The sequence below is a fragment of the Choloepus didactylus genome, chromosome 20, assembly GCF_015220235.1.
Source record: "Choloepus didactylus isolate mChoDid1 chromosome 20, mChoDid1.pri, whole genome shotgun sequence".
Lineage (NCBI taxonomy): Eukaryota > Metazoa > Chordata > Mammalia > Pilosa > Megalonychidae > Choloepus > Choloepus didactylus.
Window position 1 is genome coordinate 19,443,064 of NC_051326.1, and position 16,262 is coordinate 19,459,325.

At 34.8% G+C, this 16,262-nt stretch overlaps 1 protein-coding gene across 1 annotated transcript in view; it reads left to right on the forward strand.

Annotated features, from left to right (window-relative positions):
* The window catches only part of LOC119516419 (disintegrin and metalloproteinase domain-containing protein 32-like), a 255,054-nt gene extending 244,227 nt beyond the window's left edge, over positions 1 to 10,827 (forward strand). The window contains exons 20-22 of the mRNA XM_037812770.1: positions 7,631 to 7,686; positions 9,848 to 9,886; positions 10,635 to 10,827. Of these exons, the coding sequence (XP_037668698.1) occupies positions 7,631 to 7,686; positions 9,848 to 9,886; positions 10,635 to 10,741 (202 nt within the window). The 3' untranslated portion in view covers positions 10,742 to 10,827. The remainder of the gene's footprint in view (positions 1 to 7,630; positions 7,687 to 9,847; positions 9,887 to 10,634) is intronic.
* Positions 10,828 to 16,262: the final 5,435 nt, after the last annotated feature.

A 16,262-nucleotide genomic window follows, 5' to 3' on the forward strand; every position in this document is an offset into this window, starting at 1 on the left:
TAACTGCTAAGTATTCATTGAGCAGCCATAATTGGTAAAGTACTGCACCAAAAAACAACCTATTAGTATTTGCCAATCTAGTAATTAGTGAGTATTTATAGTCAGCTTCCTTTTTCCTTAAAGTTTAGTTAATATATCTTGGGAGTTTATCCTTGAGAAACGAATAAATGTTCAGTGAAATGTATATGAAGCAAACTCATAAACGGGATCTTTTAGTATTCTTTATCTTAGAATACAGAAAGGGGAACATGACTTATTTGTTTGGAGACTCCACAACTAGAAACTCAGTATGTATGCTGTGACTGAATGCTTACCCAGGTCATTTAGGGAGAATTTGCTGAAGAAAAAGTATCATAAAGGAACGAGATTCTGTATCTTCCATAGCCTCTCAGAATTACAAAACAGTTTTCAGTAAGTATCCCTCCATTCCCTGAAAGGTGGATGTCTCTGTACACTAATCCAATAAGTGTTTAGTGCCTCACACCTTACCGTTGTGGGTTTTGGGTTCCTTCTGCACATACCAGATGTTTGAGAGTTTTTGCTCTCCCCCTTTCTCACTTATATAGTTTTTATTTTCTTGTAGAGTTGGCTGATGTTTTTCCTTTCAGACTCCTCCAAGTCCACTGCTAAGCCAAAACACATCCATGTCTACAGGGTAGCCTTTCAAGGCTGCACCATAAATTTGCATGATTTCCCCTATTCCTGAAGTCTCTCTCTCCCATAAAAATGCTGCCTTTCTAATCCTTTAATCTCTTCATTTTTATTTTGAACTTCTACCTACAGTGACACTTTAGACTCATGAGTTACTCTTACCAAACTGAGAATGAGCAAAGTGTTGATTTGAATTATCATGTCCTCTGTGTTACTGTGAACAAGGGGGTTATCATGTGCTCAAACACAGCAAGTCTCAGCAATCTTTTCCTTACTTTGGAATGTCTTATTATACTCTGTGATCATGTAGGTTAAAGCCATGTTTATCCTGTTCAGTATGGTATAGCCACTAGGTAACAGAGTACTTAGCTTATATAAGTGCTCAATAAAATTTTTTGAATGAATAAATGATTACCTGTGATCTTCTACACACACATACACACAGGCAGCCAAACAAAGACACAAAGGTACATAGACAAGCCTACATATGCGTGTGCACACATGTATCCATATATCTGTAATGTTGTAATTGCCCCATTTCTTCCACTCCCATTACATTATGTCATCATGAAACCTTATTAATATAGTTTATCTCTCCTGGAATAGGTATTCACCTACACTGAGTGAGGAATGATAGCATCACCCATAGGAAAAAGTACATTTAAATTGGAATAGTATAATTTGGAATGTTAATCCACTGGTCTAGCCTAATGGCTAGTGTGCACCCGGAAAACAGTCTTAGGATAATTATTCATTTAAATTTTTATAATGTCACTTGCCACTGTTGCTGTGCTTTACTGACATAACATCTACTATAGTTTTCTGGTCATTTATCTCTAGAATAATCTGCATCTGGTAGAAAGTCAGTAGGAGAGGTGCTGAAGTCAAAGAATACTTGTTATTTTCTGTAGTTTTTTTTTTTTTTAATAGCCACCATTGTAATGGGTTTGAAATGGTATCTCATTGTGGTTTTGGTTTGCATTTCCCTGATGGCTAATAATATTGGGTGTCTTTTCATGTGCTTTCTGGCAATTTTTATATCTTCCTTATAAAGGTGTCTATTCAAATCTTTTGCCCATTTTTAAATTGAGTGGTTTGTCTTTTTGAAGGATTTCTTTTTATATTCTAGATATTAAACCTTTATAGGGTATGTGGTTTCCAAATATTTTCTCCCATTTTGTACATTGTTGTTTTACTTTCATGATAAAGTCCTTTGAGGAACAAAAGTTTTTTATTTTGATGAGGTCCCATTTATCTATTTTTCTCTCTTGTTCTTGTACTCTGGGTTTAAATTCCAAGAAACCATTGCCTAACACAAGGTCCTGAAGATGCTTCCCTGGGTTTTCTTCTAGGAGTTTTATAGTTCTGGCTTTTATTTTTAGGTATTTGATCCATTTTGAGTTGATTTTTTTATAAGGAAGTAGGGATCCTCCTACTTTTTATTTTTATTTATTTATTTAAAAAAATTTTTTTTTACAAATAGGGATCCAGTTATCCCAGCATCATTTGTTGAAGAGACTATTTTCTCCCAATTGAGTGGTCTTTGCTACCTTATCAAAAATCAGCTGGCCATAAATGTGAAGGTTGATTTCTGAGCTCTCAATTTGATTCCTTAGGTCTGTATGTCTGTCTTTCTGCAGAACTATGCAGTTTTGATGACTGTAGTTTTGTAATAAGCTTTAAGATCAGGGAAGTATGAGTCCTCCAACTTCATTCCTTTTCAAGATGGCTTTATCTATTCAGGGCCACTTATCCTTCCATATAAATTTGATGATTGGTTTTTTCATGTATGCATTTAATTGGAATAGTACATTTAAATTGCAAAGAATTGTTGAAATTTTGTTTGGGATTCTGTTGAATGTATAAATTGACATCTTAATGATATTTAGTCTTCCAATCTATGAACACAAAATATCCTAACATTTATTTAGGCTTTATTTTATTTCTTTTAGCAACACTTTGTTGTTCTGTTTGTACAAGTTCTTTGTACAAGGTTGGATTTATTGCTGTATATTTGATCCTTTTATTTGCTATTATCGGGGATTTTTTTCTTGATTTCTTCTTCTGATTATTCGTTGCTTGTGTACAGAAATATGACTGATTTTTTTGGGTCTTGATCTTGTACTCCATCACTTTGCTGAATTCATTTATTAGCTCTATGATCTTTGTTGTGGATTTTTCAGTATTTTCTGTATATAGCATATCATCTACAAATAGGGAAAGTTTTACTTCCTTCTTTCTGATTTGGTTGCCTTTTATTTCTTTTTCTGCCTAATTGCTCTGACAAGAATTTCCAGTACAATGTTGAATAACATTGGTGACAGTGGGCAGCATTGTCGTGTTCCTATCTTAGAAGGAAAGCTTTCAATCTTTCACCATTAAGTAGGATATTAGCTGTGACCTTTTCATATATGCCCTTCATTCTCTTGCAGAAGTTTTCTTCTATTCCTAGTGTTTTAAGTGTTTTTATCAAGAAAGTGTGCTAGGTTTTTTCAGATGCCTTTCATGCATCAAATGAGATGATCATTTGTTTTATTTCTTTGTTGTGTTAATATGGTGTGTTATATTAATTGATTTTCTTATGTTGAACCAACCTTGCATGCCAGGCTAAATCCCACTTGATCATGGTGTATAATTCTTTTAATATGCTGTTGGATTTGGTTTGCTAGTATTTTGTTGAGGATTTTTGCGTATATGTTCATAAGAGATATTGGTTTTTAGTTTTATGTTCTGTGGTATCTTTATCTGGATTTGGTATAAGGGTGATGTTGGCCTCATAGAATGACCTATGGAGGGTTCCCTTCTCTTCAATTTTTTTGGAAGAGTTTGAGCAGGATTAAAGTTAAGTCTTAATTGAATGATTGGTAGAATTAATCTGTGAAGCTGTCTCATCCTGGGCTTTACTTTGTGGGGAGGTTTTTGATTTCTGAGTCAGTATCTTTACTAGTAATTGGTTTCTTGAGGTCTTCTATTTCTTCTTGAGGCAATGTAGGTACTTTGTGTGTTTCTAATAATTTGTTTTTGCCTCAAGATACTTCATGATTTCGCTTCTGATTTCTTCTTTAACCCATTGGTTGTCTGAGTATGTTTCTTAGTTTCCACATATTTGTGAATTTCTCATCTCCCTCTGTTATTGATTCCTAGCTTATTCCATTGTGGTCAGAGAATATACATTGTATGATTTCAATATTTTTTTAATTTATTGAGATTTGTTTTATGATCTAACGTGATCTATCATGAAAATGATCCATCTGCACTAGAGAAGAACGTGAATTCAGTTTTTGTTGTTTGAAACAACACTTTCACTTTCAGTCTACTTGGATCTTTTAATTTAAGGTGAAGCTCTTGCAGACTGTGCATATTTGGGTCATACTTTTTCTTTTCTTTTCTTTTTGTTTTTTTTTACCCCCCATTCTGCCAATCTCTGCCTTTTGACTGGAGAGTTTAATCCATTTACATTTAAAATCATTACTGATGATGCCGGACTTTTTCTGCCATTTTGCTACTTAGCCTTTGTATGTCTTATACCTTTTTTGACCCTCAATTCTTCCATTAATGCCCTTTTGTATTTATTTGATATTTTGTGTTCCATATTGAGTGTGTTCTCTTTTCTATCTGGATATATTTTTCATCTGTTTTTCTTGTAATTCCCATGGGGTTAAAATTTCACTTCCTAAATATGTAACAATTATATTTGTTTTGATACCAACTTAATGTCAATAGCACACACACTTTTCCTATACCCCCCTCTTACCTTTTTTTTTTATACTTGTTTCCACTTATTTCTTTGTACATTATATGTCAAAAACCATAGATTTATCTTACTTTTATATGCATTTGTGTTTTAGCACCTATAATAAGTAAGAAGTGTAGTTACAGACCAAACAAGACAATACACTAAAATAATACTGGCATTTATAATTACCCAAATGGTTATCTTTGCCGCGGGTCTTTATTTCTTTAGACTGCTTTAAACCACTGTCTAGTGTGCTTTCCTTTCAGTCTGATGAACTCCTTTTGACATTGCTTATAGGACAAATCTAGTGGTGATGAACTCCTTCACCTTTTGTTTATCTGGGAATGTCTTAATCTTTCCCTCATTTTTTGATGCAGAGTCTTGCCTTGGTTGGCAGTTGTTTTCTTCCAATACTTTAAGTATTTGAACCCACTGACTTCTTACCTCTATAATTTCTGATGAGAAATTGGCTCTCAGTATAATTGAGAATCCCTTGTACATAACATTTTGCTTTTCTCATCTAGTTTTTAGAACTCTCTCCTTGTCCTTTGCATTTGATAGTGTGATCAGTATATGACAGTGTGTATTTTTCTTCATGTTTATCCTATTTGGTTTTCTCTAGACTTCATGTTTTTGCTAAGTTCTGGAAGTTCTGTCATTATTTTTTTGATTTTTCCTTCTGCCCTTTTCTTCTCCTGCTGGGACTCCCATAATGCATATATTGGTATGTTTGATGATGTCCCAGAGGTGTCTTAGGCTATTTGTGCTTTATTTAATTCTTTTTTTCTTTTCTTCTTCTCAACCTGACTCATTTCAAGAGTCTTGTCTTCAAGTTATCTGAATTTTTCTTCTGCCAGCTCCATTCTGCTCTTGAAACCCTCCTGGAAATTTTTCATTTTAGTTATTGTCCTCAATTCCAGTAGTTTTGTTTGATTCCTTTTAGAATTTCTATCCCTTTACTAAGATTCTCATATTGCTCATTCCTTGTTTTCCTTATATACTTTAGTTCTTTCTCTGGATTTTCCTTCTTCTCCTTGAGCATTTTTAAGATCATTTTTTTAAAAGGCTTTTTCAGTATGTCCATATTCTTGTCTTCTTCATTAGTGTTTTCTGTATTTTTATCCTCTTCCTTTGGATGGGCCATCATTTCCTGTTTCTTTATCTTGTTCTCTCTCTTTTATTTTTTATCTTGTTCTCTTTTTTTGCACATGTACATTTTAATATTTTAAAATGTTAACTCTGGCATTTATTCCCCGAGATGAGAGTTTCTGGATTTTGTTACCAGCTAGTGATTAGACAGAGTTTTTCTTGAGCTTCAGTCCTCCTATCAAGAAGGTCTGCCCAAGGTGAATGCAGTGTGCAGAGTTTTCCCTGTTTTCTGGATGGGACTGTGTCTTTTCCTGAACTTTTGCTTGTTAGTTATTTTGGAGTTTCCCTGTTTATAGAAGTTTGGGTGTCCCCTCTGTTTCACAGTATCTACACCTCTCTCTCCTGGGTGTTTGAAGCTGGCAAGTTTTGTCCTAGATATTCTGCCTCTATAGTTTCTTAAATTCCTTTCAAGCTGCTTTTGCCTGGAGGGCAAATTCTGGAAGAAGGAGACAATGGAGAGGACTTTTCCAAGTTAGTCTTTCCTAGCCAAAACAGGGTCAAGGACCCACAAAGTAGGTGCAGACCGATTCCCAAGTGCCCTGAGGTAGGGATCAGGAAGGGTGCCAAGAGCTTCTTTCATGGGTCCCCAAAGCTGAGCTTTCTTGGCCTGCCCAGAAAATGCAGCCCTTCTACTAACTATTCCCTGTAGCCCTGAGGTAGCACACCATCTTTAAGTCTGTGCCACAGCCTTTGTGCAGCATGTTGAAACAATGGCCCCCTCAGAGCCAGGGTTCCAGTGATCCAAAGCCACTAATCAAAAGCCATGACCATGCTCACCCCTGATCTTGGGCAAGAGGTTTTTAGGTACCTTTCTGTCACTAGTGAGCCTGCCAGAGGTGGATCCCACAGCGGCCTGCCACAAGAGTGAGGGATGGGTGCCAGCAGCCACTATGCTGAGCAAGCAATTTACTGTTCTTTTCTGTAGTTTATAAACCTCTTCCTCTTGTTCTTCCCTGGATGTTGTATGTTCTGCTGGCCTCCAGAGTTTCAAGGTAATTGTTTGTTTATTAGTTATTCTGGTGGAAGGACTGAGTCCTGGAGCTTCCTACTCCACCATCTTTCTACAATCCCTCTATCTGTTGATCTTGATATTTGAATTTTTTGTTTTACTATGACTGTGGACATTTGACACATGGTAGTTTGTAATTTTAAACTCATAAACTCATCCTCGGAGACAGTGATTGTTTTCACTGGAATTCTGCATGCCCTGAATTGTAGAGACATATATCGGGAGGAGAAGGGTATTTCTGGTTTGCCTCTCCTGTTGAATGAATTTTTCAGGATTTTCCATGTTTGCTGCTTCAAATTTGTGGGTAGTGGAATTGAGGTCCTACCCCATCTATGGGGAAGGACTGGGGTTCCTACTTCTCTAGGTGATCCTTTTTAATTCACATGGCTGATACAATTTGCCTGCTGCATTCTGAATTCAGGAGCATAGCTTTTATTATCCCCATTCAACCACCAGGTTTAGGTGAGCAACTTTGTTCTATCTTTCTAACATTTAAAGGTCTGCATCCTTAACTCCTTCTAAGCTAGGGTTATTAAAACCACATCCTTTAGGATGTAAGTAATTCAAATACTCTGGCAGTTGTTCAGCTTATCGCTTGTTTTCCTTTTGAGATTTTAGTTTCTTCATTTTTTACTAATAGAATGAAAAGTCTTTTCTGACTGTTAATTTTTTTTTCTATTTTCTTCAGCTTTTCTGTATATGTGGAATAGAAACGCAGAAGTTTTCCTGTCTGTTCAATCTTACAGACTGCCCTAAAGTAAATGTGAATTTTAATTTGAAAAAAAAAAAGTGGCAATTTATTTATCAGTGAATATAAAGTTAGCTTGGAGATCAGAGGTCAGATTTAGGTGCTCAAAGTGAAGTTATATTCTGTGCTGGGAAGTGATAAGGAAAAACTAAATCTCTGCTATTTTGATACTCTTTACACTGGAAGATTTGAAATTTGCACTCTTTGTTGCACTTGGGTTTGTGTAAATAAGAATGCTATTTATTTGTATGCCCCAAGTGTTTAAAGAGTTAATTTTGGTATAAAATGGCCTGCCTTTCATTCTTAAAGAGGACAGTTTCTTAGTGTTAACTTTTAGACATTATTTTTCTTTTTATTTAGATCCAGGTCAGAAGGTAGTACCTATACCAGCAGGTAAGAAAATTATTAGATGATTTTATAAATAAGTATACATTAAAAACTGAAAATGAACAACTTGATAATTCAGAAATAAATGCTCACCACCATTTGAAAAGCCAAAATTGATAAGGCACTACACCAAAGAACAACATATTAATATATCCCACTCTAGGACAAATGCGTATTAATTAAATCCATTGACCTTTTTTTTCTGTTAATTAAATTTTTATTGATTTCTTCTCTTGTGATACATAAGGAAAATCTATTTAAATCTAATAAGATACAAGATATATTTAGTTCGTGACACTAACTCAAAAGCAGAACAATTTTGCATCCTTTATCCTGGGATTCTCAAAAGCAGAAACCATTTTTAGATCACACTTACACCCACAAACTCAATATATTCCCCCATGAACAAATGAGTGAATGATTACCCCACTAAGGAGGAGTTTATCTAAGATCATAAACATATCATAAACACACTAAACTCTACATTTTCGATAGCCTCTCAATGTCTCACAATTATGTTAACAAGGATTCTCTGAATTCTTTTTAAGGTTTTTACTTTCCTACACTCCACATTTGTGGCTTTGTGATCCTTCTGAAGTTATCAAATATTTATTGGTCTGTTCACCTTCCTTTCTCCCTTGTAGTTTCAATTTTCTTATATTGTCTGGTATTTTTTTTCTTAAAGTGCCCTCTTAAAGTTACATTTAATCTACTATTCCAGAATATTCCCTTATATCCACAGGTTAAGCTTTCTAGGTCATACCATAGTGTTTTATATTTTCTTTCTTCCCTAATGAAGCCACTCCCTCCATTAGGAAAGCTGTTGCATTTCTGTATCCTATATTCTCTCTGTTGTTCTTGGAAGTCTATCAACATAGTCACCCTTTCATAGACATTAGTCACATTTGCCAAACTAAGGATGAGAAAATTGATTTTATTATCTCTACTCTCTGTCATTGTTGCCAAGATAGTTACAATATAGTGCTCAAACACTGCAATTCTTGCAACCTTTTGATCACCTGGAAGCATTATTCTCCCTATTTATTCTGAAATCACTTTAGGGTAATGGCCATATTTGTTTTGTTCACCCATTTGTAGTCAGGACCTCGCAGAGTTTTTGACTTATGGTAAAGGCTCAATAAATACTTGTTTGATGAATGAATGATTACTCATGAACTTCACATACACACACAAACATACATATAATAACTACTCCAGTTATCCCCTCACATTATTTCTCAACATAGATCACATATTTCTCATCATATATCAACCTCTTTTAGAAATGGTATTCAACTAGATTGAGGGATAGAAAAAGACCTTACCCATAAGACAATATAAGTTGCATTAAAGAGTATAATTTGGAATATCAACCCATTAGTTTAGCTTTGTGGCTAGCATGCACTGGCACTGGAAAACATTCTTGGATTATTCTTTCATTTAAATTTAATAAGCTAGCAAGATATAGTTGCTCTCCTTTATTTTTATGGCACTCATTATATAGTCTTTGATTTCTGTCTTTTTTTATTATTTTAATTTTTATTTTTTGGTTAAAGCCAATGAGAGATGTTGGTAGAGCCAGCTCTTTGGGTATACACAACCAAAACAAGAGTGAAAAAATAAAAGGCAGAAATCTAATGGGTTGTACATGGCAGTAGGCTCACAAGTCTAGATATGGCAATCTGTTTACTTGGGGGAGAACTAACTACATTAAATAGGGATGTTTCATGGTCAGAATATTTGGGACAATATGCTATAAGTTTTGAAGGTAGAAAATAGCAGAGGGAGGAAAGGATGGGAATGAGAAAATTAAGTCTCTTCTTACTACTAAATTCTCTCACTAATGTTACTATTTATATTTTCTTCTCTGTTGAAAGTTCTCTGTTAGTTAACCTTGCTTAATTTTTCTTCAATTAATTCTTTTTGTGCCCCATTCTTTGGTTGGGGTATTAGAAATAAGGAATCTGTAGATATAAAACTGGAAAAGAGACCCAAAATTTGATTTTGATTTTTGGTAATAATTAGTATAAAAATAGAAATCTGGCAGATATTTCTCTTTTAGTGTCACAACTTTGAAGTGAAATAGGAAGAAATTGTTATAAAAAATAACATTTTGACAAATTGTTTTGTATCAACCTCTGAAAGCATTATTTTCTTTTTTATTTAGTTCCAAATCACAGGGAAGCACCCAAACATACACCAGTAGGTAAGCAAATTAGGTATTTTTAAAAATAAATATATATTTGAAATTAAAATGAAGAAATTCGTAACTCATAATTAATTACTAAATATTGATGAGGCATACAAATTGGAAAAGTACTGCACCCAAAAAATAACCTATTAATCTTTAATAATCTCTTATTAGTGAATATTTAAATCACTTTATCTGTTTGTTCTTCAGTTTAGTGAATGTTTATTGAGACTCTGACCTTGTGGTTAGAATGGAATTAAAGAGTTCAATCTAGTATTAGGTAAGATATGTAAATTCGTTTATAAAACAAGAATTCAGAATCAAGACCACTTTATCCTTTAGGCTGTAGACACAATGCCAAAACAAACATATACAAAATACTAGAAACAAAAATAATTGGCTCCAAGATATGGAAAAAAATGCATAAAATTAATATGCATTTAAGTTTCTAAAAAATATAAAGATATTAACTTAATTGTTAGATTCATAAACATGCCATTGTACATGAAAAAAAGTTAGATTTCCTCATTTTGCAGGTTCTGAATATAACCAGTTTCCCTCAAATTGTAGAAAATGTAAATTCAGTGTTATTGATAGCTATATAATTTCACAAGCAGAATTGTAAAAATTCTTTCAAGAATTTTTTTTTCTGCCATTTGTAATTTTTTCTTGGCAGTACCCAACTGTTTGTATGTTTTGCAGTAGAAGGGAATTTGTTTGCTATCAGTACCTTGAGTATGTGTGTCTTTGTTCTCTTCCGCAGTGACTAGTAATTCCTTCAGAAGGCAATGGATATTACCAAGAGTGTCACTGAGAAATGAAAATTCCGCCTTCCTCCCCTGGTCACAGCTGAAGGAAGAAATAAATTAACCGAGTGTGGACCAATCTGCATGCCAATGTTTGTTTTCTCTTCCCCTTCCTTCACTCCAGAATTCAGCCCCACCCCCCACCCACCCTACCCCCAGCAGCAGTTCTGCCACCCTGGGAGTCCCTTGATTCAAGACAGTGGTCAGTAGTCCCAGCTCTGGCATCTCCATACCAGCACGGCACCTTGATCTCTTCTCCACATCTTGTTAGCTCTCCTGCTACCCCTATCCTGGTTTCAGGTCTTGGGGCCCCAGCTGCCCACAGGCTTGGGATCTGCCTCAAGGGCCCTAATTTGGAATTGGCTCAGGGTGGTGGACCATGTTCGCCCTCTTGGTCTTTCTCACCAGACTTGGTGGGCTGCACGCAGGCCCCAGTAATTCCAGATATTTGCTCATCCCACACCTCCCAGTGCCTCCCAGTCTGAGGGAGGCTGTGTTCACTTAGGGTACGGTGCTTTCTGGTTTAGGTCTCTGGCTCCCCCACCCAACTTGCCCTTGCCCTTGGACCAGGTGACTGACAGAACCCAGAAAGCAGAGACAGAAGGACCCAGGGAGCTTGGGGCAAGCATTACCCTTTATCAGGTTTGGTATCACGGTTATGCTGTCTTCAGAAAATGAATTAGAAAAATATTCCCTCATTTTCACCGTTCTGAAAGAGTCTGTGTAAAATTCGTGTTAGTTCTTCACTTAAATGTTTCACAAAATTCAATAGGGAAGCTACTTTGGCCTGGAATTTTCTTTGTGGGAAGATTTCAAATTACAGACTGAATTTCCTTAACATATAGAGAACTATTTAGATTTTCCATTTTTTCCAGATACTGTATTTTTGGATGAGTTTAACCATGTCATTTAATGGTCAATTTTTTGGCATTAGGTTGGTCATAATGTCCTACTTAATATCTGTAGGATTTATAATTATGTCCCCTCTTTTATTCCTGATAATGGGTGATACTTTTCCCTCTCTCTCTTTTTCTTGATCTGTCTTGCTAGGAGTTTATCCATTTAAGTAATCTATTCATCTCTCCAGGACCACCTCTTCTTTGTTATTTTTCTCTATTGCCTGCCTTTTCTATTTCAGTGGTTTCTGCCTTTTATTATTTTCTTCTTTTTTTCTTTTACTCATTTTATCCTCATTACAGTCCCTTGAAGTATATTATCCCTATTTATAGATAAGGAAACACAGGCACAGAGCAGTTAAATGACTTGCTCAAATTCACACATAGCTGGTAAGTGTCAGAGCCATGATTCTAACTTGGGTAATGTAGCCTCAAGGTAAGGGTCCATACTCTTAATCACTATGCTATTCAGCTTTTCATAATCGCAGTATATAAACACCCCTGAAATCCAATAAGAAAAAGATAAATACCCAATAGGGAAACGGTAATGATGAAGAATAGGCTACTCATAAAGGCAGAGATACAAAGTTCCAACATCATGTGAAAAGATGCTCAACCTCATCACTTATCAAAGCAATACAAATAAAAATAAAGAACTAACCATTTAAGCCTTTTAAAATGGTATATATTAAAGCAATTGAAAATGGATGGGTTGATGAGGGTGTTGCAACCAGGGCATTCCTGAGGCTCTATAAATGGATGTATTCTCCCTCCCTCCCTTCCTTCCTTCCTTCCATTTCATTCATCTGAACATCTGTGCTGTCATTTTTTTTTTTTAACAAACACTACCCCTTCCCTGCCCCCCTCCCCCCATCCTCCTCTCCCCTGGTAACTTCTAACCTGCTTTCTATCTCTGCAGATTTGCTATTTCTACTCATTTCTGACATCATACAATTTTTTTTCCTTATAGGTCTTGCTTATTTCACTGAGCATAATGTTTTCAAGGTTCTTCCTTGTTGTAGCATGTCTACAAAACTTCATTTTTTTCTTATGGCCAAAAAATATTCCACTGTGTGTATGTACCATATGTTTTTTATCTATTCATTTGTTGATGGACATTTTGGTTTCCAGCTTTTGGCTATTGTGAATAATGCTGCTCTAAATATTGTTGTACAAGTATGTGTTTGCTGTTATTTTCTTCTTTCTACTTGCTTTGGATTTAGTTTCTCTTTAACTAACTTCTTGAGGTGGAAGCTTAAATTTTTCATTTAAAACATTTTCTTATGTATGCATTAAAAGGTATAAATTTGCTCTATGTACTTTCATTACTGTTCAGGTCAAAATATTTTCTAACTTTGATTTTGATTTCTACTCTGAATCATAGTTTATTTAAAGTGTGTTGTTTAATTTCCAAACATTTGAGTATTTTCAGCTTATTCTTATTGATTGCTGGTTGGTTCAGTCATGGTCAGTGTTACGGTGCCCGCAAGTTAAAGTACGAGATAGCCAAACAGAATTTAAAGAGCCTTTATTAGCCGGCCGGTGACTGCCCACAGTCACTCCACACAGGGGATTCAGTGAGCAGCCCCGACCTGAGTGTGCTTGAGACTTATATAGGCAGAAACCACATCCCAAAAATGCAAGCAAGCTATTTTGACAGAAGCAGAGTTGGCGGTTAATTAATGGTTGCTTAAGATCTTTAACAAGGTTGAGAAATTTTCTCAAGGTCGGTGCAATGGTTAATTGTTGAAACGGTTACGCTTGGCTAATGGGTACATCCACAAGTCTCACTCCCTAAAACGGTACAGTTTCACTCCCTTCTTCTCAGGGCTTAATGTTTACTTTACAGTCGTTGCCGGTTGAGGGGGAACGGGACTCTCTTGTTACAGATTAAGGGGAGGGGGCCCACTTCAGTCAGAGAACATACTAAAATGATTTCAGTCCTTTGAAATTATTGCCTTGTTTATGATCCAGCCTTTCATCTACTTTGGTGAACTAAAATAGATGCACTAAAACTATGCATTTTGTGTTTATTGATTTTATAAATGTCAATTAAGTCAGTTTTGTTAAATTAGTGTTTTTGAAATTTTCTATATCCTTAATATGTTTTTCCTGTTCTATCAATTCCTGAGGAGTTATGTTAAAATCTCCAACTATTTTGTGTTATTTGTGTTAGATGTATTATTTGTGTTTCATGTATTTTGGAGTTGTGTTTTAGTGCATCTTCCCTTAGGGCTATTTTTGTCCTCCTGATGAACTGATTCTTTATCATTGAGAAATTCTCCCTCTTATCTCTAGTAATACTCTTGATCTTGAATTATATTATTTCTGTTATTAATTAAGCCATGCCAGCATTTTTCATGGTTAGTCCTTGCATGGGGCATCTTTTTCCGTCCTTTTACTTTCGATGATGTGTGTTTCCTTGCATTTAGGATGTATCTCATGTAAACAGCATACAGGTGGGTCTTGTTTTTTGTTTTGTTTTTTTTTTTCAGTCAGTTGACAACATATGTTTTTAAATTGGAGTGTTGAAAGCATTTACATTTAATGTAGTTTCTGATATTGTGGGTTTTGACTCTACCATTTTGTTATTTGTTTTCTATTTATATTTTGTTTCTCTTCCTTCTTTTGGACTAATTAAGCATTAAGCCATTTTATTTTCTCTATTGGCTTTTTAGATTTTTTTTGTATTATTAATATTTTTGGTGGTTACTCCAGAGATTACAATATGCATCCTTAATTTATCACAGTACCTTGAATTAATATTATTCTACTTAAAAAAACGTAAGAACTTCACAACCGTGTTATTTAGGCCTATTACCTCCTGTCCTTTGTGCTACTACATGTAATTCTACATATGTTCTAAATCCCTTTATAGACTGCTATTATTTTATTTCAAAATGGTCAGTAGTCATTCAAAAAATCTAAGTGGCCTTTTATATTTGCCCACATGTTTACCCTTTCTGATACACCTCATTTCTTCTTAGAGGTCTTTACTTCCATCTGGGATCACTTCCCTCAGTTTGAATAACTTTCTTTAGTATTTCTTGCAGTCTATTCTCTCTGATGGTGACAAATTCTTTAAGCTTTTGACTGTTCGAAAAGTTTTTATAAACCTTCAGCTTGAAGGATATAATTATTGCATATAAAATTCTAAATTGCCACTCTTTTTTTTTTTTTTGCTTTTGGCACTATTTTTTTTCTTTTTTCTTTTAATGATAGATTGCTTCCTTTACTTTATGAAAATAGCATGGCCTTTGATTTAAAATAATTCAAATAATGTGGTTGATAATGAAAAGTGAATCACCGTCTTCCTTCCACCCTAGACTCCTATTCGTACTACTCAACAGTTCCTTGTGTACCTTCCTGTCTTTTTCATGCAGAGACACGTCCATGGGTCTCTTTTTTAGAAACAAATAAGGACTAACAAATATTATTACATATATACATTACATACATATATCGTTCTATATCTTGCATTTTGCACTTGGCTGTATCCCTTGGCAATTTTTTATATCAGTACACATATTTCATTGAGATGATATGCCACAAATCCTTAATTAGCCCCCTATTGTGGATGTTAAAGTTATTTCCAGATTTGCTCTTGTACACAGTGCAGTGATGGTTACACCTTTCCATACAACTTTGTTTTTATTTTTTGTAACTGTTGATTAAAAACATTTTTTATTAGAGAGGTTGTGGATTTACAGAGCAATCATGCATAAAATATACATTACCATATGCCACCACACCACCAATACCTTGCATTGGTGTGGAACATTTCTAAAAATTGATGATAACACTTTTTTGTGATTATGCTAATTTTTTGACAGTAGTTACTTTTGTTAAAATTGATAATAAATTAATAAAATAGTACTATTAACTATCATTGATAGGTTACATTAGATACATTTTTTCCATATATCACCCAATTATTAACACTTTGTATTAGTGCCATACATTTGTTATGATTTATGAAAGAACTTTCTTATACTTGTACCGTTAACCTCAGTCCTTCTCCCGCAACAGGGTTCACTGTTATACAGTCCCATGTTTTAACTTCTTACTTTCATTCTAGTAACATATATGACCCAAAACTTCTTTCAATCACATTCACCAACATAATTCAGTGCTGTTAACACAATAATGTGCTACCATCATCACCATCCATTTCCACACCTTTACCGTCAACCTAAATAGAAATTCTTTACAAATTAAGCATCAACTTCCTGTTCTCTAACCCCAGTCTATCCCCTGGTAACCTACATTCTAGATTCTAACTCTATGAGTTTACTTATTATAATTAGTTCATAACACTGAGATAATACAATATTTGTCCTTTTGTGTCTGACTTATTTCACTCAGCAATATGTCCTCAAGGTTCATCTGTGTTGTTGCGTGCATCAGGACTTGATTCCTTTTTATGGCTGAATAATATTCTGTTGTATTTATATATTACATTTGATTATCCATTCATCTGTTGATGGACACTTGGGTTGCTTCTATCTTTTGAAAATTGTGAATAATGTTGCTATGAACATTGGTGTGCAAATATCTGTTCTAATCAGATATTGCTTTCAATTCTTCTGGGTATATACCTAGTAGCAAGATTGCCGGGTCATATGGCATGTCTAGATTTAGCTTTCTGAGGAACTGCCAAACTGTCTTCCACAGTGACTGCACCATTTT